Below are 26,743 nucleotides of genomic sequence, written 5' to 3'. Positions count from 1 at the left end.
TATGCTATTTGGAATAACAAAATTAGATATTTGCATTAATGATCAGGTGTGCATAATAAAGTGGCCACTGACTGTATTACCAGATGATTACTAGATTACTCTTCACTGTTATCGCCAATGTAAATAATTAAACAAACAAATAGCTCTGCAATAATGCAATACTGCATTCCTAGGAAATCTCAGCTTATAGAAAGCTGCATAATAACAAAACCAGTCGTAGTTGCTTTCAAAGCCCAGACTTCAACAGGTTTCCACGACCATAATCACACGATAGCCAGTGCAGCTCAGGGAATGCAAGTTCTGTTCTGTAATCTGTTAATTGCATAATAACATAACTTGCATGATGATTATGTTTTTAAAGCAGAACTATCTGTTCCTCACTTGATATTCTCCAAAAAAAAAATGACATTAGAATAATCTACAGTGAATTCTGGATAATTGTGTCATTAGTTAATCTGGGCATTTGCTTATCTGGGACAACTCTTAAAGAACAAAAACTAATTGAGAACATAGCCAGGATCCCCTTAGGTTATTTGGGACAGGAAACTTGCTGAACAAATGTGCTTGTGTGGCCATACGACACTACACCATAAGAGATATGATGGACAGCCACCAATAGTATTGGTAGTGTTCTAATTTGTTCTGTATTTCATTTAAATGGATAACTTGTTACTCTGTCTTTATTATACTTTTTTAACAGTTTCCATGAAATCAGCTAATTGGGACAGCCGCTTAACTGGGCCAAAATGTACTGGTCCCGACGTGTCCAAATTAACTGGAATCCAACTGCATTTTTGATTGAGGAGTTAAGGCTACTTAATATCACTTTGAAATGAAATGTAGAAATCATCAACTTTGATGGGTCTTTGCAAGCTTTCTGTTTTTTATGATATTATGTGAAAGGAACTTTTTTCATTTGCTAGGTTGTTCCACATGGTGCTGGCCTTTACTTGACACAACACTATTCCAGAATCAGGTGAAGATTTTTCAAAATAGATCTATCAAACTGATGAAGCAAAAATATGAGGCTGAGGCTCAGATGGTGGCACATGTGTCTCAGGGTCTGAAAGTCCCGGTCCAAGTCCATTCCAGGAATATCTAGCAGGACACTTAAGTGTAGCACCACATCTCCTTCAATGGAACTGAATTTCAGGGGCAGAGCACAGCAGATTTTCACTGCTGTTTAGCATTATTGACGGGGGACGAATCTCTAGATACCTGTCTGTCAAATGAACTGTCATGGTTGCACTGGCTGCCTCAGGTGGATGTGGTGCATCCACTGCTCTCTTCTGCAGCAAGGGGAGTTACCACTGGTGTTACAGTCAATACTTCTTCATCAATTAATGTCACTCAAATTATCAGTTGCTTATTTGAGCTTAATAAAATTTGGCCATATTACCACAGAACGCACCCTTGAAAAATACTTCCTTGGTTGTAGATTGCTTAAGGATGAGTGGAGGCTGTGTATGGTGCCTCACAAATGTAAGTCTTTCAAATTAATAGAGGATAAAATTAGCATGTGGGAGTAGCAATCAGAAGGGATGCAACTGAATTTTATGGTGCCAGCTCTTGATTCAGACAGCAGTGATTAAACTCTGTGAATCATGACCTCTCCCTGCATCACCCTTATCTTCTCCTGTCTTTCTCAGACAGCACGTCATGTATTTCCATAATTGTCCTGTAATTATCATCATTACAGAGACCACATAACTCAGAGCATCTCTTACTGATGGATTCTCTAAAGTACCACAAATGGTAATCATACTCTTTATTGATTTATACATCTGACAGGGCACTGGCACCAGTTGAGACAACTCCTCTTTGAATTTAGATCTCAATTAGTAGCTGCAGGAAATTATCCAAATTTATCGGATCATCAATCTAGTCCTCACCCACCCTCTCTCTTCCTTAAATTAAAACATAGAAAATGCATTTAATGTTTCAGTTAAGAGACCATTTGTCAGTCTCTTTCCACAGATGATGCCTGAACTACTGAGTGCTTTCAACATTTTTAGTTTTATTTCAGATTTCCTGCATCTACATGTGGTGTTGACTTCCAGCTCTTGGTTAATTGACCCCATCCTAAAATCATCTCCCCTTTGCTGGTTTCATCAAGGGGTGGGTGATGATATCTGAGGTGGTTGCCCTCCGTTTTGTGGTAATTTTTTTCACATATATGTCAATAGTGGGTATAAATCAGGCTGCTTAACAATGAAAACCAAAGACTGACTATTTACTTACATCAAGATAAACTTTATTCATAATGAAAAATTTACTGATGTGCAACGCCTTTTCATTCTTGCATTCATAGTTAATGCATTAAGTACTGTTCTATTACTTTCTTAAAACCAATAGCACTGTTGCCACTCATGTGGTCCCTGGGATGGTGAATTACTGCAATGTGGCTTCCTCATCCAACCCTGTTCTTCCCTTTTCAGTCACAGAAAAAAAACCCTATACTGTGATCCTTCCCCACCGGGCCCCTGCTGTGGCTGCACCAAACTTCAGTGCCTTCCCTTCAGCACAAACTCATGCATCCTGGATCGTCCCAGTCGGCAGCATTCCTCCACGGACATCTTGTAAGCAGGCTGAAGAGGTTGGATTTCCAGTAAGAACCGTGCCTGGTTTCCTTTCCCACCTTATACCCTTTGAGTTAGGTTGCTTTGACTGGTTAACTCTTCCTGGAGCTGGCATCAACTCATTCGATATGCTCCAACAATTCTATGAGTCTAACCTGCCTACGGAATCACACACCGGAGATTTTGCTAGAGTTCTATAGCCCAGCACCACATGTTCCTAGCAAAATGTCAAATATGATTTTATGTCTAGTTTTGACACTTGGTTCAATGATTACCTGTTTTCCCAGACTACTAAGCATAAAATCAGTTTCCTTGGTAACTGTTTAGTTGGAGTATCACTGATTTACTCCGTCTCATGATGAGCTTCCCACGACTCAGACAGGGCAGCTGATGGTATTTGAAGAAGCATTTTCATTCTCGGTGCACTACGACACAGCCAGCAGAACCTTTGTGTTTGCAGTGCTAGGAGCCCAGGATCAATCTTGACCTCACGAGTCATCTATAATCTCCCCATCACCACGTGAGCTTCCTCCAGTTGCCCTGCTGTCCTCTCACATCCCAAAGATGTACTGGTTGGTAGGTGCCACTGTAAATTGCCATCAGTGTGTAGGCGAGTGGTAGAAACAGAGTGGAGTTGATGCAGATTTGTGGAAAATACCTGAATTCCAAGTATGATTAATACAGATGGGTGGTCAATGATTGGCACAGACTCAGTGGGACCAAAGAGCCTGTTTCCATTACGTATGTATGACTCAATCTATTTCTCTGTGACTCCATGATATGCAATTTGAATAATGGGGGCTACACCTGAACTTTAGACTTGTGTTTCCACTAACTTGTATGCAACTTTTGTCTTTGAGCAATCCACTAGTGAGAGGAGCTACACTAAGAAACACTCAGCTCCTTTGAAACTTCCAGGCTCAAGGAAATTGGAGGGACATTTCAGCAAAATAAGCCATAAAGGGGGCTGTAAATTTTAAGAGCTGGGTTATCAGAACTTGGCAGCTGAGTGCAGCTTTCAGTGTGCTTCAGGAAAAAAAATCACTGACTTAAAGGGAGAAACAAAGGGAGTAACAAGTTAACATGAAACATTGTTTTTCCACTTCAGAAAACAGCTACAGATCAGAGGATGGAGCTTTCAGCCCAGATGGAGATCTGCTTGACTATTTGCTTCACAGTGGAGTTATTGAGAGGAAGGATGGTCTGCTGGTTACCTGGTCCCATGGTGCAAACAGCAAGCAGCAGATGGAAGAAGCCCTGAAAAGTATGTATCCAAAGCTAGCAGCCTATTGAAAATACTGAATGGGAATAGATTACCAAAACTTTTAAGTACCAAGGTAAAGTATTTAAGCAGGCATTATAAATAAGAGATCTGCAGGAATAAACTACAGTGTTTTCCCCAATCTGATGTGAAGGCACTGCTTTCATCAGTTACTTAGAGAGAGAACTTTTGTTTCTGATACTAGTATGAAAGAACAAAAACAGAAAATTATAAGAACTCAGTGACTTCAATAAATGATGCCTGAAGGTGGCAGGATCCATCATTAAGGACCCTCACCATCCAGGACTTGTCCTCTTCTCACCATCAGGGAGGAGTTCAGGAGCCTGAAGGCACACACTCAATTTTCTAGGAGCACCTTCTTCCCCTCCACCATCAGATTTATTAATGGGCCATGAACCCATAAACACTACCTCACTCCTTGTTCTGTTTTTGCACTGCCAATTATTTTATTTGTAACATAGTAATTATTTATGTATTGCACTGTACTGCTGCTGCAAAACAACAAATTTCACATCACATGTCAGTGATGATAAACCAGATTCTGGATTCTGTCAGGCAGCATCTGTGGTAGCAAAAGGTGCTAGTCAGCATTTCTGGTTGAATCCTGAAGCAGAGCCTTCAGTTGAGATGTCGATTAACACCTTTTGCCTGCACAGATACTGTCTGACTTGCTATTTTTTTGTTCTTGATTCCAGCATCTGCAATCTCTTTGGTCACTGGTATGAAATCTAATTGAAAACTATCCCAGGTGAACCCGTTGGTCAAACAGTACCGCTAGATTAGTTTCAGTTAAATCAAAGCCAAGTTAAATCACACATGCCCTGACTTCAGGCTACACCAAGACATGCTAAACTGGCAAGGCTCTAAGAGCTGGACTGTGTCACTGTGCAGAACAGTAGTTTTGAGAACCATGGTAGATCAGGATCCCAGAAAGACCCCGGTCACCCTGAAAAGGAAAATAGAGACATTAGAATTGCCGATGGACTGGGAGAAGTTGCCCTCTGATGCCACTTCACCTGCATGCTGTTGTTGTTCCAATCCATGTTGAGTGGAACCTTGCCATTTCTTTAGCATAGAACATAGAATAGTACAGCACATTACAGGCCCTTCGGCCCACAATGTTGTGCCGATCCTCAAACCCTGCCTCGCATATAACCCCCCCACACCTTAAATTCCTCCATATACCTGTCTAGTAGTCTCTTAAACTTCACTAGTGTATCTGCCTCCACCACTGACTCAGGCAGTGCATTACACGCACCAACCACTCTCTGAGTGAAAAACCTTCCTCTAATATCCCCCTTGAACTTCCCTCCCCTTAACTTAAAGCTATGTCCTCTTGTACTGAGCAGTGGTGCCCTGGGGAAGAGGCACTGGCTGTCCACTCTGTCTATTTCCCTTAATATCTTGTACACCTCTATCATGTCTCCTCTCATCCTCCTTCTCTCCAAAGAGTAAAGCCCTAGCTCCCTTAATCTCTGATCATAATCCATACACTCAAAACCAGGCAGCATCCTGGTAAATTTCCTCTGTACCCTTTCCAATGCTTCTACATCCTTCCTATAGTGAGGCGACCAGAACTGGTCACAGTACTCCAAGTGTGGCCTAACTAGAGTTTTATACAGCTGCATCATTACATCGCGACTCTTAAACTCTATCCCTCAACTTATGAAAGCTAACACCCCATAAGCTTTCTTAACTACCCTACCTACCTGTGAGGCAACTTTCAGGGATCTGTGGACATGTACCCCCAGACTTGGTATCCACACTCCCAAGTATCCTGCCATTTACTTTGTACTCTGCCTTGGAGTTTGTCCTTCCAAAGTGTACCACCTCTTTTTTGTCTGTTTTTTATGAGGCCGAGTTGCTAGCTCAACGTTCAACCTAGCACAGATGGAAAGCGTGCAAGGAGCCGGTTGGATTCAAACTGGGGACCAGTCGCCTGGAAGCTGGGTGCAGGTGCCACTACACCACCAGCCGGCAGCTCACCGGCATGCCAGACACTTAAATTAAGCTGTCATCACTGTCAAAGTGATTCTGTCTACCGTGAGGAGTTCCAAGCCTTTATGACGCCCAGTAAGATATAGAGAAGTGAATCGATGGAGTGCTACACACGTCTTTATAGTTTATCTCAAGCACTGGTTTTAATATCCATAGCATCACATGGGTGACATCACATCATCTCCAGAATGAAGGAAGTGTCCTTCTATTGCTGAATGTGATGATCCCACCATAGTATTTGCTCATTTGGAATTAAAGCACAAGAATCCAAGGTGCCAGGATCAATATCTGGAAGTACTGAGATAGCTACTGAGTACTCAGCCAGAGCAGAGTGAGAAAGCAAGGATCTTAAGCAATGCTTCCATGGTAGCAATCTCCCCTGGGTGTTTCACAGAAGAACAAAGGAAGCAAAATCTATAATAGTTGGTGAAGAGCTGGATAGGGACTGGTAGGGCCAGAAGGAAGGTCAGTGGTTGTTACATTCCTTTTGCATGTCCTCCTTCACAGCAACTCAGTGTCCGTGAAAAGCCATGTAGATTGAAGCGCTCCATGGTTTCCCGGAGCAGTGAGCAGTCTTTCACTCTGGAGAACTGATGATGCAGTGCAGACTCAGTGTCATCCACGCAAATGTGTATCATGCATCAACCCACCATTACTGTCTCATCGCCCATGTGTTCCCAGGTAATTCCATGGTCCTGGAAGCTGATGTCAACATTGAAGGTTTCAACACTCAAAACGAGACTGGTATTCCTATCATGGCTCACCCACCTGATGTCTACAGTGACAACACCCTTAACGAGTGGCTGGACGCTGTTTTCAAATCCAAGAAAGGTAACGTTTACTCCTAACAAAATGAAGAATTTCTCCTATCTTTCTGTCCATACCCTCTTTGGATGTTCTTAAGCAGAAAAGAGTTTTCTATTTCCATGGGAATCTCCAATGTTTATGAAATGTTTGAGCTTTCTGCTTTGGGGAGGAAGAAAGAACAATATTTATGACTTCTGTACAGTAATAGCCAACAGAATAGGTAGCGATTCAACACAAGCCATAATTGCAATGAGTGCTAATGAAAATGGAGGGACTAGTCATGCAGGATTCCACCTACTGTCTAGATTTGTCATCTACCATTGCTACATGCCTCACTTATCAAGGATGGATGTGATGTGCTGATCTTGCTCAAGCTCTCCATTCTCAAGTCTACAGTGGAGGCTGGACACCAGCTTAGCTCTGTATGGTGAAACGGTGGTCCCACCCCAATAGCCTTTGCACATGCCAAAGCTTGGAGATAACTTTAAATGTCTCTGACATTTAGAAACATTTAAAACCCATTAAAATTAATGTACATAAGCTTTTGCAATAACTGTTAAGATTAAGGATAGCATAAAATATAGAAATTTTAAAAGGCTACAGTAGAATAACAAACCAAAGCTAAAACCAGAAAATGGTCAACAGCTGAGGCGGCGTCTGTGGAGAGAGAATAGAGGCCTTCAATGACCCTCCATCACAATGCGGAAAAATTAGACATTTTGACAAATTTTAGTGTTCAGTGGGTGGGGTGAGAACAGCAGAGGGAACGTCCATAACAGCATGAAGACCAAGTTCATATAGATAGGCATTGATTAAGAGAAGGTGTTGCTTGGGGACAGCTGCAAATCTGTCATTATATGGATAAGGCATTTATTGCTTAACTATTATTGCCCTCAGATGGTGGCCTTGCGCTGTAGTACTTTGAACAGCTGATTACTTGTTAGGACATTTCAGTAGGCAGTTAAAGAGCCAACACTGTGGCTGCAGATCCAGGGTCATACTAGTGTGTAGGATTGGGTAAAGGTAAAGACCTCCTTTGCAAAAGGATGTCAGTGAACCAAAAGAGTTTTTAGTTTAGCCTGGTAGCTTTGTGATTGCTCTACTCCCTCTATACCCATGACTGTATGGCTAGCTATAGCTCAAATACCATATAGAAATTTGCTGATGATGCAGCCATTGTTGGTAGAATCTCAGATGGAGTGAGATATACCAACTAGTTGAGAGATGTCAGAGCAACAACCTGGCACTCAGTGGCAGTAAACTGAAAGAGCTGATTGTGGACTTCAGGAAGGGTAAGACGAGGGAACATGGACCAAACCTCACAGAGGGATCAGAAGTGGAGAGAGTGAGCAGCTTCAGGTTCCCAGGTGTCAAGACCTCAGGGGATCTAATTTGGTCCCAACATATTGATACAGCTATAAAGAAGGTAAGACAATAGCTATATTTCATTAGGAGTTTGAAGAGATTTGGTTTGTCACCTGAAGTACTCAGAAACCTCTATAGATGTACTATGGAGGGTATTCTGACAGGCTGCATCACTGTCTGCTATGGGGGCAGGTGGGAGACTGAAAAGGAAACTACAGAAGGTTGTAAAATTAGTCAGCTCCATTCGTAGTATCCAAGACACCTTCAAGGAGTGGTGTCTCAAAAAGGTGATGTCCATTATTAAGGACCCCCATCACCCACGATATACCCTCTTCTCATTGCTACCATCAGGAAGGAGGTACAGAAGCCTAAAGGCGCACACTCAGTGATTCAGGAACAGCTTCTTCCCCTCTGCCATCCATTTCCTAAATGGACATTGAACCCATGAACACTTTTCACTTATTATTTCTGTTTTTGCACTATTTTTAATTTATTTAATATAACGTAGTTGATTTACATACTTATTTTTTCCTTTCTATATTATCACGTATTGCATTGAACTGCTGCTGCTAAGTTAACAAATTTCATGACACATGCTGGTGATAATAAACCTGATTCTGATTCTCTTGTTGATGTTAGCAGTGTGTTTAAGAAGGCATACAGGAGACCTGCCTTCGTTAGCTGGGGTATAGAATGTAAAAGCCATGACGATATATTACATCTACACAAAACGGTAGCTAGGCACATCCGCGGTTCTGGTCCCCATGCTATAGAAAATATGTGATTACATTGGAGAAGATGCAGAGCAAGTTCACCAAGACATTGCCTGGGGTGGAGCGTTTCAACCATGTGGAGAGACTGAATATTCTAGGTTTGTTGCCTTTGCTGTAGAGAGGGCTGAGGAGTGATCAGACTGAAGCACACAAAATCTGTGGGGAGTTGATAGGGTAGATACTGAGAAACTTTTCCTCATACAATTGATGATACTCGGCAGGCATAGGGTTAGGGAAGAGCATAGAGTGGATTAGAGAAGGAATTTTTTTATTGAGAGGATGGTTGAAACCTACTGTAAATATATTGTTTCATTAAGCATTCTTTGTTTGTTTACATAATTCATGATAGGTTATATGTAAGAAGTATGTGAATCCTATACATTATTATACAGTACCACCATGTCATATGTGAGCACCTCAGTAAAGATAAACTACATAGACAAGTTATCCTTCAGTTAATTTCTAGAGTTACAAAACGTAACAGTAATGAGGAAAGAAGTTTTAAAATGAACCTGAGACAACTACCTACCTGCTGAAGCACAGCATGTTTTTTCTTCGGAAGGGGAGAGAGATGGTTGAGATTTTAAAAAGACAGAAAAAGGATGAAATTAACAAGCAATATGCAAGGCCCAGGGTTCATGAACAGTAACATCAGAGTGATATAATAATAATAATAATAATAATAATAATAATAATATAAAGGAAAAGCAGAAATAGCTGACTATATTGGAAAGATAAACACAGATAACTCAGAGTGCTCAACAGTTAACTGGATAATATATTGAGCAGTCTTTTAAAGCAAATGGAGTAGCCAATAAGAAACGAGTGCCAGTGTTGCTGAGTGTTATAGGTAGAAAAGAATGCAGTTTGTTTAGAAGTTTGACTGCTTCACCCAAACCAGCCAAAATGAGCTTTGCTGATATTATGAACATAATGCAGGAACATTTAGAACTGAAACCATTGTTGATCACAGAATGCTTTGGGTTTCATAAGTGGAATCAAAAAGAAGGGGCGGCCATTTCACACACGTGGCTGAATTGAAGAAATTATCTGCGCATTGTCAGTTCAGTGAGGGCTTAAAAATGCACTGAGAGATTGCTTAATTTGTGGAACCTTAAAAGGAAACATTCAGAAATGGTTCCTATTTTAAGCCCAATTCACAGTTAAAAGAACTGTTGAAATTGTTGCATCAATAGAAACAGCAAGCAGAGACACAACGGAGTTGCAATCAGGAATGAAAGTGAGAATGAACAAAACTGCAACGTCTAAAGAGAAACCTATCTGGCCAGAAAACTTGTGTTACCATTATGGAAGGGGCTCACGTACACTGGTTCAATACAAACTTAAAGGTGAAACTTGCAGAAAATGCAATGAAGTAGGGCACATACAAAGAGCATGATGGGCAGACAAAAGTAAATGGATTGTACAGGGAACAGAAAAAAATAAGAAGTTATGTTGCACATTTAAAAAGAGGACTAATCTGCATGCTGTTGATGAAAACTCTGATAATGATAAGGGTGAGACAGGACTGAGTAGCCCTGAGATTTACTATGTGAAAACTAACTGCAGACTAGCAATACGGCTTACACCAAAAGTGAACAGCAAATTAATTAAATTGGAATAGGAAACAGCTGCAGCTGTTTCATTCTTTCCACAAGATAAGTTTGAATGGCATTTCAAAGATACTGCACTGAAGTCTGCAGATATCTAACCATTAACTTACACTGGAGAAAACCTAACTCCTGTGGGAATGACATTTGTAACAGTGAATCACAACAACCAACAAGCTGCATTGGGCCTGTATGTGGTGAAACAGGAGGGCCTGCATTGTGGGGCCGTGATTTGCTGAGACAACGAAACTTGATTGGAGATCCAGCTACCATTTGCATGCCACATTGCATTAGAATCATCTGAAAGCACATTAAGAAAGGGTCTCAAAAGGAGTATGCAGGACAAAGAACTGAATCAAAATGAGGGCTCCTCAAATGAGGTTCGATGTTTCACTCCTGGATGAGCAGTCCTAGTGAGGGACTACAGAGGTGATCAAAAATGGGTACCTGGAAAGGTTAAGGACAGAACTGGACCAATCTCCTATACAGATTGTGTCTGATGTCGTCTGGAGTCGACACGTTGATCATTTGAGGAGACCTGAGTCAATTGTTTGAGAATAAGGTGACCTCAGCTGTCAGAACCTCTTCCTGCAGTCCCAGAGTCAACTCTTCCAACCACTATGGAGGAAGCTCCAGAACCTGAGATTGTTTCACAGCCACAAGTCTCACCTGTCAAGCAAAGTGACACCCCTTGGCAGGAAGGACATTATCCTACCAGAGTTAGAGATCTTGTATAGTGATTAAATCTTAAGGCCTAAATGGGACAATTTAAAATTTACTATGCTGTGAATATCTATATAACAGTTGTGTAGTATACTGTATGTGTAATTAATATACTGTACATAAACACACATATATGTGACTAGAGAGCAGTATATTACACATTTGAGTTTAGAAGCACTCTATACTGAGTTGGAGTTTATAGCTAAGCAGGGAGAAATGTCATATATTTAATATTTCAGTAACATTTTGAGTAATATTGTTATTATATTGTTTGATTATGCATTCTTTGTGTACGTAATTCATTATGGGTCCGATGTAAAAGTATGTGAATGGTGTACGTCATTATGCCACCATGTCATAGTGAGTGCCTCACTAAAGAAACACTAAATAGACAAGTTATCCTGGGCTCCTGTGTTTCATTTTTGGTTCATTTCTGGAGTTACAAAACATAACAGCTGCAACTCGATGGTATCGAGAGAAGAAAGGTTCTGGCATAACATTGAGTTATTATTTGGATCAGCACTTGAAACACCATGGCTTAGCAGGTTATATGCTGAGTGCTTGTAAGTGGGATTAGCACAGTACTCTACTTGATGACAAGCATGGACATGGTGAGCCAAAGGGTTTATGTCCCTGCTGTTTCACCCTATCGCCATCTAGCTTCCAATTCCAGAATCGTCTAAATATTTGAAACCAGGTCTCCAGATTTCTAATCCAGTAATCTCATCTGCTCTCTACCTAATCTTGAAAGTATCCCAGTGACATTTCTCTTTGAATGCTCTTGTTGAAGTGATTATTTGATACATACTAAAAATATTGTCTTTCCTAGGCTGACTATTAGAGCATCCTATAGTTCCTGATAGGGAATTTGGACATTTAAAACAATAATATATCACTTCATGGAGCAATATTATATTTTGTGTATTATACTATAGTGAAGGCAGGATTGGCCTTTAATGTTATAATACTTACACAGACTTCAGCAACAGTGCACAAGGAATTGTTAATGTTATTGGAGGTGCAAGGGATCCCTGTGAGGTATATTTCCAGTGGCCCACTGATGGATATAATGAGTGCTGTAATGAAGCCAGTCAGCTTCTAGCGGTATACAACAGCAGTTGCAAAAATTGGTGGTCACAAGCAGTTTAGCATAGCTTGGGACAGCAATTCCATGAAAAACTGATTTAGTGACTTCCACTATCATTACAGTATACCTTAGAGGCAGTCATGTCAACAACAGGACACTCTATGCCCGTTACCACTGCCGCTAATACGTTTTAACTGTAGCTAGAATAAACACTCACATTTTTCACTTGCCTGTTCTTCATATTGGGTAGGTTTGTGACTAAAACCTAAATGATTACAGTTTTAAGCATTTGTTTGCAGAAATATTAATGGAGCTGACCCACTTCTCTCCATGGTGTGTTTAAATACAGTCTATAACCTGGAAATGGATATTATCTACATGGACCTTAGCAAGGCCTTTAACAAAGTCCTCAGGAAGCTAGTCCAGTAGGTTCAGTTGCTTGGCGTTCAGGATGAAGTAGCTAGTTGTATCCAACATTGGCTTAGCGGGAGAAGCCAGAGAGTAGTAGTAGATGATTGTCTCTGACTGGTGATGTGCTGCAGGGATCAGTGCTGTGTCTGGTTCTTGTTTGTCATCTGTGTTAACGATCTGGATGGTAATGTGGTGAACTGGATCGGCAAATCACAGCAAGGTTGGGAGTGTAGAGGACAGTGAGGAAGGCTAAAAAAATGGGCTGAAAAATAACAGATGGAATTTAGTGCAAACAAGTGTGAGGTGTTGCACTTTGGGAGGACAAAGTGCAACTTACACAACTTACAAAGACTTACACAATGAATGGTAGGGCTATGAGGTGTGTGGTAGAAGAAAGAGACCTGCAAATACAGATCCATGATTCCTTGACAGTGGCATCACAGTTAGCTGGGGTCATAAAGAGAGCTTTTGGCACATTGGCCTTCATAAATCAAAGTATTGAATACAGGAGTTGGGATGTTATGTTAAAATTGTACAAAATGAGGCCAAATTAGTACTGTGTGCAGTTCTGGTCACCTACCTACAGAAAAGATATCAATCAGAGTGAAAAAGCACAGAGAAAATTTACATGGATGTTGCTAGGATTTGAGAATCTGAGTTATAGGGAAAAGTTGATTAAGTTAGGACTTTACTGCTTGGGGTGCAGGAGAATGAAGGAAGACCTTATAGAGGTGTTATAATTATGAGGGGTGTAAGTAAGACGAGTGCATGCAGGCTTTTGCTCTTCAGGTTAGGTGAGACTAGAACTATAGGTCATAGGTTTAGGGTGAAAGGTGAAATATTTAAGGATTTAATATTTAAGGAACTTCTTCACTCAGAGGGTGCTGTGAGTGTATAACAAACATGGATATGGTACTGGAATGGGTAGATGGGTCGTGGCAGAAGATCAGGTTGGCATGGACTAGATAGGCTCAAGGACCAATATCTCTGCAGAGGTACTCCATGAACAACATCAGAAGCCTAAAGCATTATACAGTTCTAAAGTACCCCTGCCATGCTCACTCTTGGTTGATCAATTGTATCGCGGTTGTAAAATAGGTAACTGAATGTTATTTCCTAGGTATGAAGCTGGATTTCAAAAGCATTGAGGCAGTAGACCCTTCCTTGGACATCCTGCTGAAGAAATCGAAAGAAATCGGCATCAACAGACCAATTTGGTTAAATGCTGACATTCTGATTGGCCCAAACGTTCCAGGATTCATTAAGCCTGTCAATCCTTCCAGGTAACTTTAACTTTGGTGATGTCAATTTCAAATCCATGTCTACAATTACTGAGAACCACTCTCCCCTTAATAAAAATTAAACCTTTTCTCTGTTAGCTAAAACATTTTAAGATAGAGAAATTGGTCTAATTTTTTTGGTACCTAAGTTTTTCTGGATATTGAAATGGTAATGAAGAAATGCCATGGTGTCACCATGAAACTGCTCCAAAATTGCTTTTCCGTTTTATGTCAATGCTAAGCTCAGCAACCCACCTATTTAACCCTGGCCTAATCACAGGACAATTTACAATGACCAGTTAACCTACTAACCAGCACACCTTTGGACTATGGGAAGGATTGCACACACTCATGAGAAGAACGTACAAAGTTCTTAGAGATGGCATCGGAATTGAACTCCAAACTCTGGTGCCTCGAGCTGTAATAGTGTTATGCTTACCACTGTGCTGCCATGACGTCCCAAAGTTCTACTGGTTAGCAGGTTAGTTGGTCATTGTAAAGTGTTGTGAGGTTAAATAGGCGGACTGCCAGACTGTGCGGCATAAAGGGCCAGAGGGGCCAGTTCCGCACTGTATCTCTAAATAAAACAAATAAAAATCTTATTTGAACTTTCTCCATTCCACCTTAAACATATGCCCTCTAGTAATTGACTTTCTAGCTGGAAAAAGTCTCTATCTATACCCTCTTTTAATTTTATATACCTCAGCATCCAAAACTCCAGAGAAAACAACCAAAGCTTTTCCAGCCTTTCCTTATAGCTAATAATCTCTAATACAAACAAAAAGAATGGATTCTGTACCCTTTACAAAGCCTCCACATCCTTCCTATAGTGCGGCAACCAGAATAGCTGCAATATGATTTCCTGACTTTTATGCTTGACCAGTAAAGAAAGCCTGCCATGTTCCTTCTTCACCACCCAGTCCGTGAATTTTGTAAGACCTTAGCTGGCAAGTCTGGAGGCAGAGGGTGAGTCTGGGCCAAAGACTTAAGGTTGGAGGTCCCAATGCCTACAAGTCCGGGAGTCCATGCAAGAGACTGGTTGCGGTCTAATATTAGCGTGTTTGAGAGTTCGGGCCAAAGGACTGGAGAGGCGGTGTATCCTGGGATTGGGGGGGGGGGGGTGCTGTGTGCATGGGGGGGCAGGGTGAGAGGACCCATTTCACAGAATGCACATGTGACAAATCTCAATACTGAATAAACCCAGTCTGAATCACTTCTTCATTTGCAGAAGCTCCTCATTGAATATTGTCTTGTTAATTATATAATAAATCTGAAGTTTTAAATCCCACGTCATCAGACGCCAGACACAATGAACAATGGCTGGAGGATACTGTAGGCCTCTTTCTCCAGCAATTAAAAATATTTTTTTGAAATTCCAGAAGTACTTCCTTAACAATCTTTTAGTTCCTTAAAAATCGGTAAACACTGAAAATACAGCTGCATGTTGCATGGTGTAACCATAGCAACATCACTTTGTGCTATAACCATAGCTGCACACTGTCACATGAAGTATTCCTATCATGTGAGGAAACACAATTGTAGACCTGTGATAGGATGTATCCTCGACTGCATCCCTGTCACATGAAACCAAAATCAATACAGGCAGGATCCGGTCACTGACTCTGGTCAGTTGACTTTTATATCAGCCATAGTCCTTCATCGCACTACTGCATTCTCACGATTTTCAAACAAAAGTGCCATGGCCATTGTTGTATCCCTTTCCCATTCTGTAATACCTTACTCCCCACTCTAGTTCCATGACATTGGTCAGAAGAACAGTTTATCTATCAAATGTACTTGGGGTGAGATATGCCCAAATTATTCTATATAGTGTTGATTAATGTAAAATATAAGTATACCTTTCTGATTTAAGATATACCTTCTGGTACGTTATAGCTGATGGCTACTACATCCCACAAACTGTCAAAGGGGTTTGGATATCTTACCTGCCTAATAATATTCCATTACACTGAGAGACAGGGATTCAGTAGTCCAGATGTTCAAAAGGTAGTTAGCAACCCAGTTTTTAGATCCAGCCAGTTTATTAGATTAAGTTGCAAGGATCCCAGCCTGGCCCACCCATCCATCACATTCCCAATCTCAGCCTGGCCCACCCATCCATTACATTCCAAATCCCAGCCTGGCCCACCCATCCATCACATTCCCAATCCCAGCCTGGCCCACCCATCCATCACATTCCCAATCCCAGCCTGGCCCACCCATCCATTACATTCCCAATCCCAGCCTGGCCCACCCATCCATTACATTCCCAATCCCAGCCTGGCCCAACCATCCATCATATTCCTGATTTCAGCCTGGCCCACCCATCCATCACATTCCCGATTTCAGCCTGGCCCACCCATCCATCACATTCCCAATCCCAGCTTGGCCCACCCATCCATCACATTCCCAATCCCAGCCTGGCCCACCCATCCATCACATTCCCAATCCTAGCCTGGCCCACCCATCCATCACATTCCCAATCCTAGCCTGGCCCACCCATCCATCACATTCCCAATCCCAGCCTGGCCCACCCATCCATCATATTCCTGATTTCAGCCTGGCCCACCCATCCATCACATTCCCAATCCCAGCCTGGCCCACCCATACATCACATTCCCAATCCCATCCTGGCCCACCCATCCATCACATTCCCAATCCCAGTCTGGCCCACCCATCCATCACATTCCCAATCCCAGCCTGGCCCACCCGTCCATCACATTCCCAATCCCAGCCTGGCCCACCCATCCATCGCATTCCCAATCCCAGCCTGGCCCACCCATCCATCACATTCCCAATCCTAGCCTGGCCACCCATCCATCACATTCCCAATCCTAGCCTGGCCCACCCGTCCATCATATTCCCAATTTCAGCCTGGCCCACCCATCCATCACATTTCCAATCCCAGCCTGACCCACCCATTCATCACATTCCCAATCCTAGCCTGGCCACCCATCCATCATATTCCCAATCCTAGCCTGGCCACCCATCCATCACATTCCCAATCCCAGCCTGGCCACCCATCCATCACATTCCCAATCCCAGCCTGGCACACCCATCCATCACGTTCCCAATTTCAGCCTGGCCCACCCATCCATCACATTCCCAATCCCAGCCTGGCCCACCCATCCATTACATTCCCAATCCCAGCCTGGCCCACCCATCCATCACATTCCCAATCTTAGCCTGGCCCACCCATCCATCACATTCCCAATCCCAGCTTGGCCCACCCATCCATCACATTCCCAATCCCAGCCTGGCCCACCCATCCATCACATTCCCAATCCTAGCCTGGCCCACCCATCCATCACATTCCCAATCCTAGCCTGGCCCACCCATCCATCACATTCCCAATCCCAGCCTGGCCCACCCATCCATCATATTCCTGATTTCAGCCTGGCCCACCCATCCATCACATTCCCAATCCCAGCCTGGCCCACCCATCCATCACATTCCCAATCCCAGCCTGGCCCACCCATCCATCACATTCCCAATCCCATCCTGGCCCACCCATCCATCACATTCCCAATCCCAGCCTGGCCCACCCATCCATCACATTCCCAATCCCAGCCTGGCCCACCCGTCCATCACATTCCCAATCCCAGCCTGGCCCACCCATCCATCGCATTCCCAATCCCAGCCTGGCCCACCCATCCATCACATTCCCAATCCTAGCCTGGCCCACCCGTCCATCATATTCCCAATTTCAGCCTGGCCCACCCATCCATCACGTTCCCAATCCCAGCCTTGCCCACCCATCCATCACATTCACAATCCCAGCCTTGCCCACCCATCCATTACATTCCCGATCCCAGCCTGGCCCATCCATCCATCACATTCCCACTCCCAGCCTGGCCCACCCATCCATCATATTCCCAATTTCCGCCTGGCCCACCCATCCATCACATTCCCAATCCTAGCTTGGCCCACCCATCCATCATATTCCCAATCCCAGCCTGGCCCACCCATCCATCACATTCCCAATCCCAGCCTGGCGCACCCATCCATCATATTCCTGATTTCAGCCTGGCCCACCCATCCATCACATTCCCAATCCCAGCCTGGCCCACTCATCCATCACATTCCCAATCCCAGCCTGGCCCACCCATCCATCATATTCCTAATTTCAGCCTGGCCCACCCATCCATCATATTCCTGATTTCAGCCTGGCCCACCCATCCATCACATTCCCAATCCTAGCCTGGCCCACCCATCCATCACATTCCCAATCCTAGCCTGGCCCAACCATCCATCACATTCCCAATCCCAGCCTGGCCCACCCATCCATCATATTCCTGATTTCAGCCTGGCCCACCCATCCATCACATTCCCAATCCCAGCCTGGCCCACCCATCCATCACATTCCCAATCCCATCCTGGCCCACCCATCCATCACATTCCCAATCCCAGCCTGGCCCACCCATCCATCACATTCCCAATCCCAGCCTGGCCCACCCGTCCATCACATTCCCAATTTCAGCCTGGCCCACGCGTCCATCATATTCCCAATTTCAGCCTGGCCCACCCATCCATCACATTCCCAATCCCAGCCTGGCCCAACCATCCATCATATTCCTGATTTCAGCCTGGCCCACCCATCCATCATATTCCCAATCCTAGCCTGACCCATCCATCCATCATATTCCCAATTTCAGCCTGGCCCACCCATCCATCACATTCCCAATCCTAGCCTGGCCACCCATCCATCACATTCCCAATCCTAGCCTGGCCCACCCGTCCATCATATTCCCAATTTCAGCCTGGCCCACCCATCCATCACATTTCCAATCCCAGCCTGACCCACCCATTCATCACATTCCCAATCCTAGCCTGGCCACCCATCCATCATATTCCCAATCCTAGCCTGGCCACCCATCCATCACATTCCCAATCCCAGCCTGGCCACCCATCCATCACATTCCCAATCCCAGCCTGGCACACCCATCCATCACGTTCCCAATCTCAGCCTGGCCCACCCATCCATCACATTCCCAATCCTAGCCTGGCCCACCCATCCATTACATTCCCAATCCCAGCCTGGCCCACCCATCCATCACATTCCCAATCTCAGCCTGTCCCACCCATCCATCACATTCCCAATCCCAGCTTGGCCCACCCATCCATCACATTCCCAATCCCAGCCTGGCCCACCCATCCATCACATTCCCAATCCTAGCCTGGCCCACCCATCCATCACATTCCCAATCCTAGCCTGGCCCACCCATCCAACACATTCCCAATCCCAGCCTGGCCCACCCATCCATCATATTCCTGATTTCAGCCTGGCCCACCCGTCCATCATATTCCCAATTTCAGCCTGGCCCACCCATCCATCACATTTCCAATCCCAGCCTGACCCACCCATTCATCACATTCCCAATCCTAGCCTGGCCACCCATCCATCATATTCCCGATCCTAGCCTGGCCACCCATCCATCACATTCCCAATCCCAGCCTGGCCACCCATCCATCACATTCCCAATCCCAGCCTGGCACACCCATCCATCACGTTCCCAATTTCAGCCTGGCCCACCCATCCGTCACATTCCCAATCCCAGCCTGGCCCACCCATCCATCACATTCCCAATCCCAGCCTGGCCCACCCATCCATCACATTCCCAATCCCAGCCTGGCCCACCCATCCATTACATTCCCAATCCCAGCCTGCCCACCCATCCATCACATTCCCAATCTCAGCCTGGCCCACCCATCCATCACATTCCCAATCCCAGCTTGGCCCACCCATCCATCACATTCCCAATCCCAGCCTGGCCCACCCATCCATCACATTCCCAATCCTAGCCTGGCCCACCCATCCATCACATTCCCAATCCTAGCCTGGCCCACCCATCCATCACATTCCCAATCCCAGCCTGGCCCACCCATCCATCATATTCCTGATTTCAGCCTGGCCCACCCATCCATCACATTCCCAATCCCAGCCTGGCCCACCCATCCATCACATTCCCAGACCCAGCCTGGCCCACCCATCCATCACGTTCCCAATCCCACCCTGACTCACCCATCCATCACATTCCCAGACCCAGCCTGGCCCACCCATCCATCACGTTCCCAATCCCAGCCTGGCCCACCCATCCATCACATTCCCAATCCTAGCCTGGCCCACCCATCCATCACATTCCCAATCCTAGCCTGGCCCACCCATCCATCACATTCCCAATCCCAGCCTGGCCCACCCATCCATCATATTCCTGATTTCAGCCTGGCCCACCCATCCATCACATTCCCAATCCCAGCCTGGCCCACCCATCCATCACATTCCCAGACCCAGCCTGGCCCACCCATCCATCACGTTCCCAATCCCACCCTGACCCACCCATCCATCACATTCCCAGACCCAGCCTGGCCCACCCATCCATCACGTTCCCAATCCCAGCCTGGCCCACCCATCCATCACATTCCCAGACTCAGCTCTAGCCAGATACCTTACGCCTGACTCAAGGGCACACCTAACCACATTCACAAATTGCTACTGTTAAGCAAACGATCCAAAGCAGTCGTTCAGTTTAGAAACTTAAAAAGTCCACTTCATTCAAAAATCTAAGAATTCCATATCAATTTTTTCTCAAAAATATCTACTTCCATTGGACATTTAGCAACCTACTTCCTTAGACTAGTAAACAAAATGCTGCTGTGGTCTGGATGAAGACTGATCAAGAGGAAACATCTTGGTTTCCTCACTGGTGGCACCCAAAAATGGAGCAACTGGAACAACAAGAATGGAATTCACCATTACTTCCACGTACACCTCAAATATACATTCCACTATTCCATAACGTTGCTGGGTTAGAATCACTGTGTCCCGTAAAGCATTCTAAGGGCATCATTATCATAAAGACTAAAATTTTGAAAAAGGTAACTTACACTTGAGAGAAAAAAGGGAATAAATATTGAATGCCGGACTGACCCCTGATTTGCTTACTCTCAGAATGAATGAAAAGAAAATCCTAATTTGGCTAATAATGCAGAGTTTCAACTCAAAATGTCAACAATTCCTGTCCTTTCACAGATGCGGTTCAACCCACTGAGTTTCTCCAGCAGATTATTACTTATGATACTTGCCAATGCTTTCCAAATATTTAGAAGCTGTACCAAGAATGGAGGAGCATGTGTAAGGTTTGCCATGTGCAGGGCCGTATATTAAACTGATGAAGCATCTCGGTCTGAAACATCAATCGTTTGTTCCTCTCTGCCTGACCTGCTGAGTTCCTCCAGCATTTTGTGTGTGTTGCTCATATACTTTGTGTGGAATTCTTGTTGAACAATTTATAATTCTGATCTGTAAAATATTTCATATAGGTTTCTGAGTCTTATTCAGCAGAAGCTCCCAAACGTCACCCTCTCCCCAGGCTGGATGACATTTTACTTACCGTTGATTGCAACCCAACCCTACACCCGAAGGATGGTGGAAGAGATGTACAACTTGGTCAAAGGTTTACCACAACGTGTCACATTTCCTGTCAGAGCTGTGCTCTTGAAGCAAGCCTGGCCACATTTTAGTTGGCTGCTCAGCCAGTCACCAAGGTAAAGGTGAAGGAATTGTAAGCAATAAAACCAGAGTTTAGTTTTAATATTGATAAATTAGCAGATTCTCGTAGAAGTGAATGAAGTACAGTGGCTGTCACTGTCCTCAAGTTATATTGTGAGTGTGAAGTGTGGAGATATTGCTGGGAGCATAAGTACTAGTTCCAAGTACTAAATGAAACCATTAGGATTTGCCACAGGAGGCTACACGTGTTTAAAACAAAAAGGTGGCTTGAATGCTTCCCCTGTGTGTCTTGTCAAAAAACTGTTTCATCCCTTGCTATTGGGTAAGGCCAAAGAGAGAGCTTGTTCCTGGAGATGGTGCAAGGAAACTGGCAGAAATAAGCCCGAGGTGATCTCCACCTCATAGCACTAGGGAGAAATTAGACACCAACATGTCCAATGTGAAGAACTACGTGTCTTTCTTGGATGTGCCCCTCTTGGGCATGTTGTCATTGCCTGTGATGTGTGGGCCGACCATCTGGGAAGGGAGGGGTGGAGCTTGAAATTTAAAAAAATAAATGAAATAATAGCGAATTTTCTTTACTTCCCTGCTAGCTGGTAGCTGAGTAAAGATGAGACCCATGTGAGTGTACCCTGAAGCATTTGTTTAGATAGTAATTAGATCAATTAGTATAATCATATGCAGCAGTTGGTGGATGCTAATTACTAGATCTCATAACGCGAATCCAAAGCTCAGAATTGAAAATAAATGGGCATTTGTTCGTGTTGAGTCACTGCCAAAATTAATGCAACCAATTTATTTTAATCCTTTATAACTCTTCTATTTTTAAAAGAAAACTTATCTGATAGATTACTGCAGACTTTTAAAGATATTCCCTTTTAGCAGCCGGTATTAAAATATACATGTGCATAAAATTACTTAAAGTAACCTCTGAATATATTTCATTTGATTCCCTCCTTGGTGAGTGATTGTTATTGTTTGAATCTTGCTAGAGGATAATTAATATTTAAGTACAAAAACAAACAGGTACCAGAACTAGAATGTGAATCTAAAGTTCTGTTGGAGATTGCAGAATTATAGTGTAGGGTAAGTAGTGGAACTTGTACAGTATTAAGTGATTACGTTATTGCATCCATGTACATATTTTTCAGTCAGGCAGGGACAACCATTGTGAACACAATGCAAGGAAGTATAATACTTCGGGCAATTTATTCTCCTTGAGATACTTTTCACTGTTCACAGTTAGTTCCAGGCTGTAGCATACAGCCCTTTACAAGAGTCATGAGGGATTTTAATATGCAGGTAGTTTGGGAAATTCAGTTTGGCGCTGGATCCCAAGAGACAGAATTTGTAGAATGCCTAAGAGAGACTTTTTAGAGCAGCTTGTGGCTGGGCCCATTAAGGGAAAGGCTATTCTGGATTGGTGTTGTGTAATGATCTGATTAGGGAGCTTAAGGTAAAGGAGACAGGAATCATACTATAAGAACATAAGAAATAGGAGCAGGAGAAGGTCATCTGGTCCGTCGTGCCTGCTCCACCATTTAATAAGGTTATGGCTGAACTGGCCATGGACTCATCTCCACCTACCTACCTTTTACCCATAGCTCTTAATTCCCCTATGACGCACAAATCTATCCAATCTTGTCCTAAATATACTCCACTGCTTCACTGAATTCCACAGGTTCACCACTCTCTGGAAAAAGCAGTTCCTGCTCTCTGTCCTAAATCTACTCCCATGAATCTTGAGGCTATGTCCCCTAGTTCTAGTCTTACCTACCAGCGGAAACAACTTTCCTGCCTCTGTTGTATCTATCCCTTTCATAATTTTAAATGTTTCTATAAGATCTCCTCTCATTCCTCTGAATTCCAATGAGTACAGACCCTGGTAACGCCATCTCTCCTCATAGTCTAACCCCCCCCCCCCCCCACCATCTCTGGAATCAACCTGGTAAACTTCCTCTACATCGCTTCCAATGTCAGTATATCCTTCCTCAAGTAAGGAGACCAGAACTGCATGCAGTACTCCAGGTGTGGCCTCAGCAATACCCTGTACAGTTGCAACATAAACTCTCTGCTCTGAAATTTAATCCCTCTCGCAATGAAGGCCAAATTCCATTTACCTTCTTGATAGCCTGCTGCACCTGCAAACCAACCTTTTCTGATTCATGCACAAGCACTCCCAAGTCCCTCTGTACAGCAGCAAGCTGCAATTTTTTACCATTTAAATAATAATCAGATTTTCCATTTTGCTGTCCAAAATGGATGTCCTTGCATTTACCAACATTGTACTCCATGTGCCAGACCCTTGCCTACTCACTTAACCTATCTATATCTCTCTGCAGACTCTCCATATCTTCTGCACAATTTTCTTTTCCACTCAATTTAGTGTCATCAGCAAACTTAGATACACTACACTCGATCCCCTCTTCCAGATCATTAATGTATATCGTGAACAGTTGTGGGCCCAGCACCGACCCCTGCAGCACCCACTCACCACTGATTGCCAACTAAAGTAACACCCATGTATCCCACCTCTCTGCTTTCTATTAGTTAACCAATCCTCGTTTCATGTTAATACATCACCCCCAACTCTAGGCATCCTTATCTTATGGAGAAGTCTTTTACATGGCACCTCATTGAACACCTTCTGAAAATCTAAGTAAATAACATCCATCTGTTCCCCTCTATTCACTACACTCATTGTATTCTCAAAGAACCCCAGTAAGTTTGTCAAACAGGACCCACCTTTGCTGAATCCATGCTGTGTCTGCCTGATGGATCTATTTCTTTCTCGATTGCTTGCTATTTCTTCTTTAATGATACAATATCTTCAAGCATTTTACCAACTACAGATGTTAAACTAACTGGCCTATAGTTACCTGTTTTTTGCCTACATAGTTTTTTGAACAGTGGTGTGACAGTCGCTATCATCCAATCTTCTGGGACCTGCCTAGAGTCTAGAGAATTTTGGTAAATTATCACCAAAGCCTCTACTACAACTTCTGTCATTTCTTTCAGTACCCTGGGATTCATTCCATCAGGACCAGGGGACTTATCTATCTTTAAGCCCACAAGTTTGCTCAGCACTACCTCTTTAGTGATAGCTATTGTTTTGAGATTCTCACCTCCCATTGCATCCATAACATCTCCCTTTGTATATTAGACTTCACCCTGCAATTTGAGAGGGAAAAGCTGAAGTCAGATGTATCAGTGTTACAGCTGAGTAAAGGGAATTACAGAGGCATGAGAAAGTTGCTGGCCGGAGTTGACTAGAAGGGGACACTAGTAAGGCTGATGACAAAACAGAAATTTCTGGAGTTTCTGAAAGAAATTCGGAAAGCTCTGGATTGATACATCCCAAAGATAAAGAACTATTCTAAAGGGAGGATGAGGTAACCATGGCCGACAAGGGAAGTCAAAAACACCATAAAAAGAAAAGAGAGGGCATACAATCGAGCAAAAATTAGTGGGAAGTTAGAGAATTGGGAAATTTTTAAAAAACAACTGAAGGCAGCTAAAAAAGCAAAAAGATTAAATATGAAGGTATGCGAGACAGTAATATCAAACAGGATACCAGAAGATTTTTTTTCAGATATATAAAGAGTAAAAGAGAGGCGAGAGTATATATCAAACTGCTGGAGAGGCAATACTGGTGGACAAAGAAATGGCAAATGAACTAAGTAAGTATTTTGTATCCATCTTCACTGTGGAAGACAATAGCAGTATGCTGAAAGTTCGAGAGTGTCAGGGGGCTGAAGTGAGTGCATTTTATGTCTAGGTACAAAGTGCTTGGGAAGCTGAAAAGTCAAAAGGTGGATAAGTCACTTGGAGCAGATGGACAACAGCCCAGGGTCCTGAAAGAGGAGGCTGAAGAGATTGTGGAAGCTTTAGTAATGATCTTTCAAAAATCAGTAGATTCTTGCTTGGTTCCAGAGGACTGGAAAGTTGCAAATGTCACTCCAATTTTTAAGTAGGGAGGGAAGGAAATTATAGGCCAGTCAGTCAGATCTTGGGAACTTGTTGGAGTCAGTTGTTAATGATGAGGTTTCAGGATACCTGGAGGCACGTGATAAAATAGGACAAAGACAGAATAGCTTCATTAAGGGAAAATCTTGCCTGAAAAAATCTGTTGGGATTTTTTGAGGAAATAACAAACAGGATAGGCAAAGGGGAATTGGTGGATGTTGTGTACTTGCATTTTCAGAAGGCCTTTGACAATGTGCTTCACTTGACTCTGCTTTACAAGATAAGAGCCCGTGGTATTACAGGAAATATACTATCATGGAAAGAAGATTGGATGACTGACAAGAGGCAGAGTGGGAATAAAGGGTAACTTTTCTGGTTAGCTGCTAATGATTAGTGGTGCTCCACAGGGTTTGGTGATGGGACTGCTTCTTTTAGCGTTATATGTCAATGACTTGGATGAGAGAATTGATGGTTTTATGGTTAAATTTGCAGATAATGTGAAGCTAGGTGGAGGGGCAGGTTGTGTTGAGGAAGCAGGAAAGCTTCAGAGATAGATAGATTAGGAGAATGGGCAAAGAATTTGCAGATGGAATTCACTGTTGTTAAATCTATGATCATGCACTTCTGTAGAAGGAACAAAAGCATAGACTATTTTTTTAAATGGGCAAAAAATTCAAAAATCTAAGGTGTGAAGGGACTTGAGACTCCTCCTGCAGGATTCCCTGAAGGTTAACTTGCAGATTGATTTGGTAGTGAGGAAGGTAAATGCAACATTAGTATTCATTCCAAGAAGAGTAGAATATGAAAGCATATAATGCAGAGGGTTTATAAAGCATTGGTGAGGCCTCAGGGAGTATAGCGTGCAGTTTTGGGCCCCTTATCTGTGAAGGACATGCTGATATCGGAGAGGGTTCAGAGGAGGTTCAGGAGAATTATTCTGGGTTATCTATGAGAAGCATTTGATGGCTCTGAGGCTGTACTTACTGTAATTTAGAAAAATGAGGGGGGATCTCATTGAAACCTATTGAACGTTGAAAGGCCTAGGTAGAGTAGATGTGGAGAGGATATTTCCTGTAGCAGGGAGATTCGGGCCAGAGGGCACGGCCTCAGAACAGAGGGACATCCATTTCGAATGGAGGTGAGAAGGAATTTCTTTAGCTAGATAGTGGTGAATCTGTGATTCAGGCAGCTGTGGAGGCCAAGTCATTGGGTGTATTTAAGGAGGAGGTTGACAGATTCTTGATTATTCAGGGTGTGAAAGGTTATGGGGAGAAGGCAGGAAAATGGGGTTGAGAGGGAAAAAGGATCAGCCTTGATTAAATGGCTGAGCAAATTCAATGGGCCAAAAGCCT

At 43.5% G+C, this 26,743-nt stretch overlaps 1 protein-coding gene across 2 annotated transcripts in view; it reads left to right on the top strand.

The window, feature by feature from the left end:
* fam151a (family with sequence similarity 151 member A) overlaps window positions 1–26,743 on the top strand; it is a 35,526-nt gene that overhangs the window by 5,404 nt on the left and 3,379 nt on the right. The window contains exons 1-5 of one of the 2 annotated variants that reach the window (XM_059984616.1): window positions 829–2,608; window positions 3,688–3,843; window positions 6,541–6,690; window positions 13,756–13,918; window positions 21,236–21,460. In XM_059984616.1, coding sequence (XP_059840599.1) covers window positions 3,825–3,843; window positions 6,541–6,690; window positions 13,756–13,918; window positions 21,236–21,460 — 557 coding nt within the window. In that variant the 5' untranslated portion in view covers window positions 829–2,608; window positions 3,688–3,824. Of the gene's footprint in view, window positions 1–828; window positions 2,609–3,687; window positions 3,844–6,540; window positions 6,691–13,755; window positions 13,919–21,235; window positions 21,461–26,743 lie in introns of those variants that run through there. The other variant, XM_059984615.1, reaches the window with a different exon arrangement.

The sequence above is a fragment of the Hypanus sabinus genome, chromosome 11 (assembly GCF_030144855.1).
Source record: "Hypanus sabinus isolate sHypSab1 chromosome 11, sHypSab1.hap1, whole genome shotgun sequence".
In the NCBI taxonomy this organism is placed as follows: Eukaryota; Metazoa; Chordata; class Chondrichthyes; order Myliobatiformes; family Dasyatidae; genus Hypanus; species Hypanus sabinus.
This window is presented reverse-complemented; position numbering and strand designations above follow the sequence as displayed.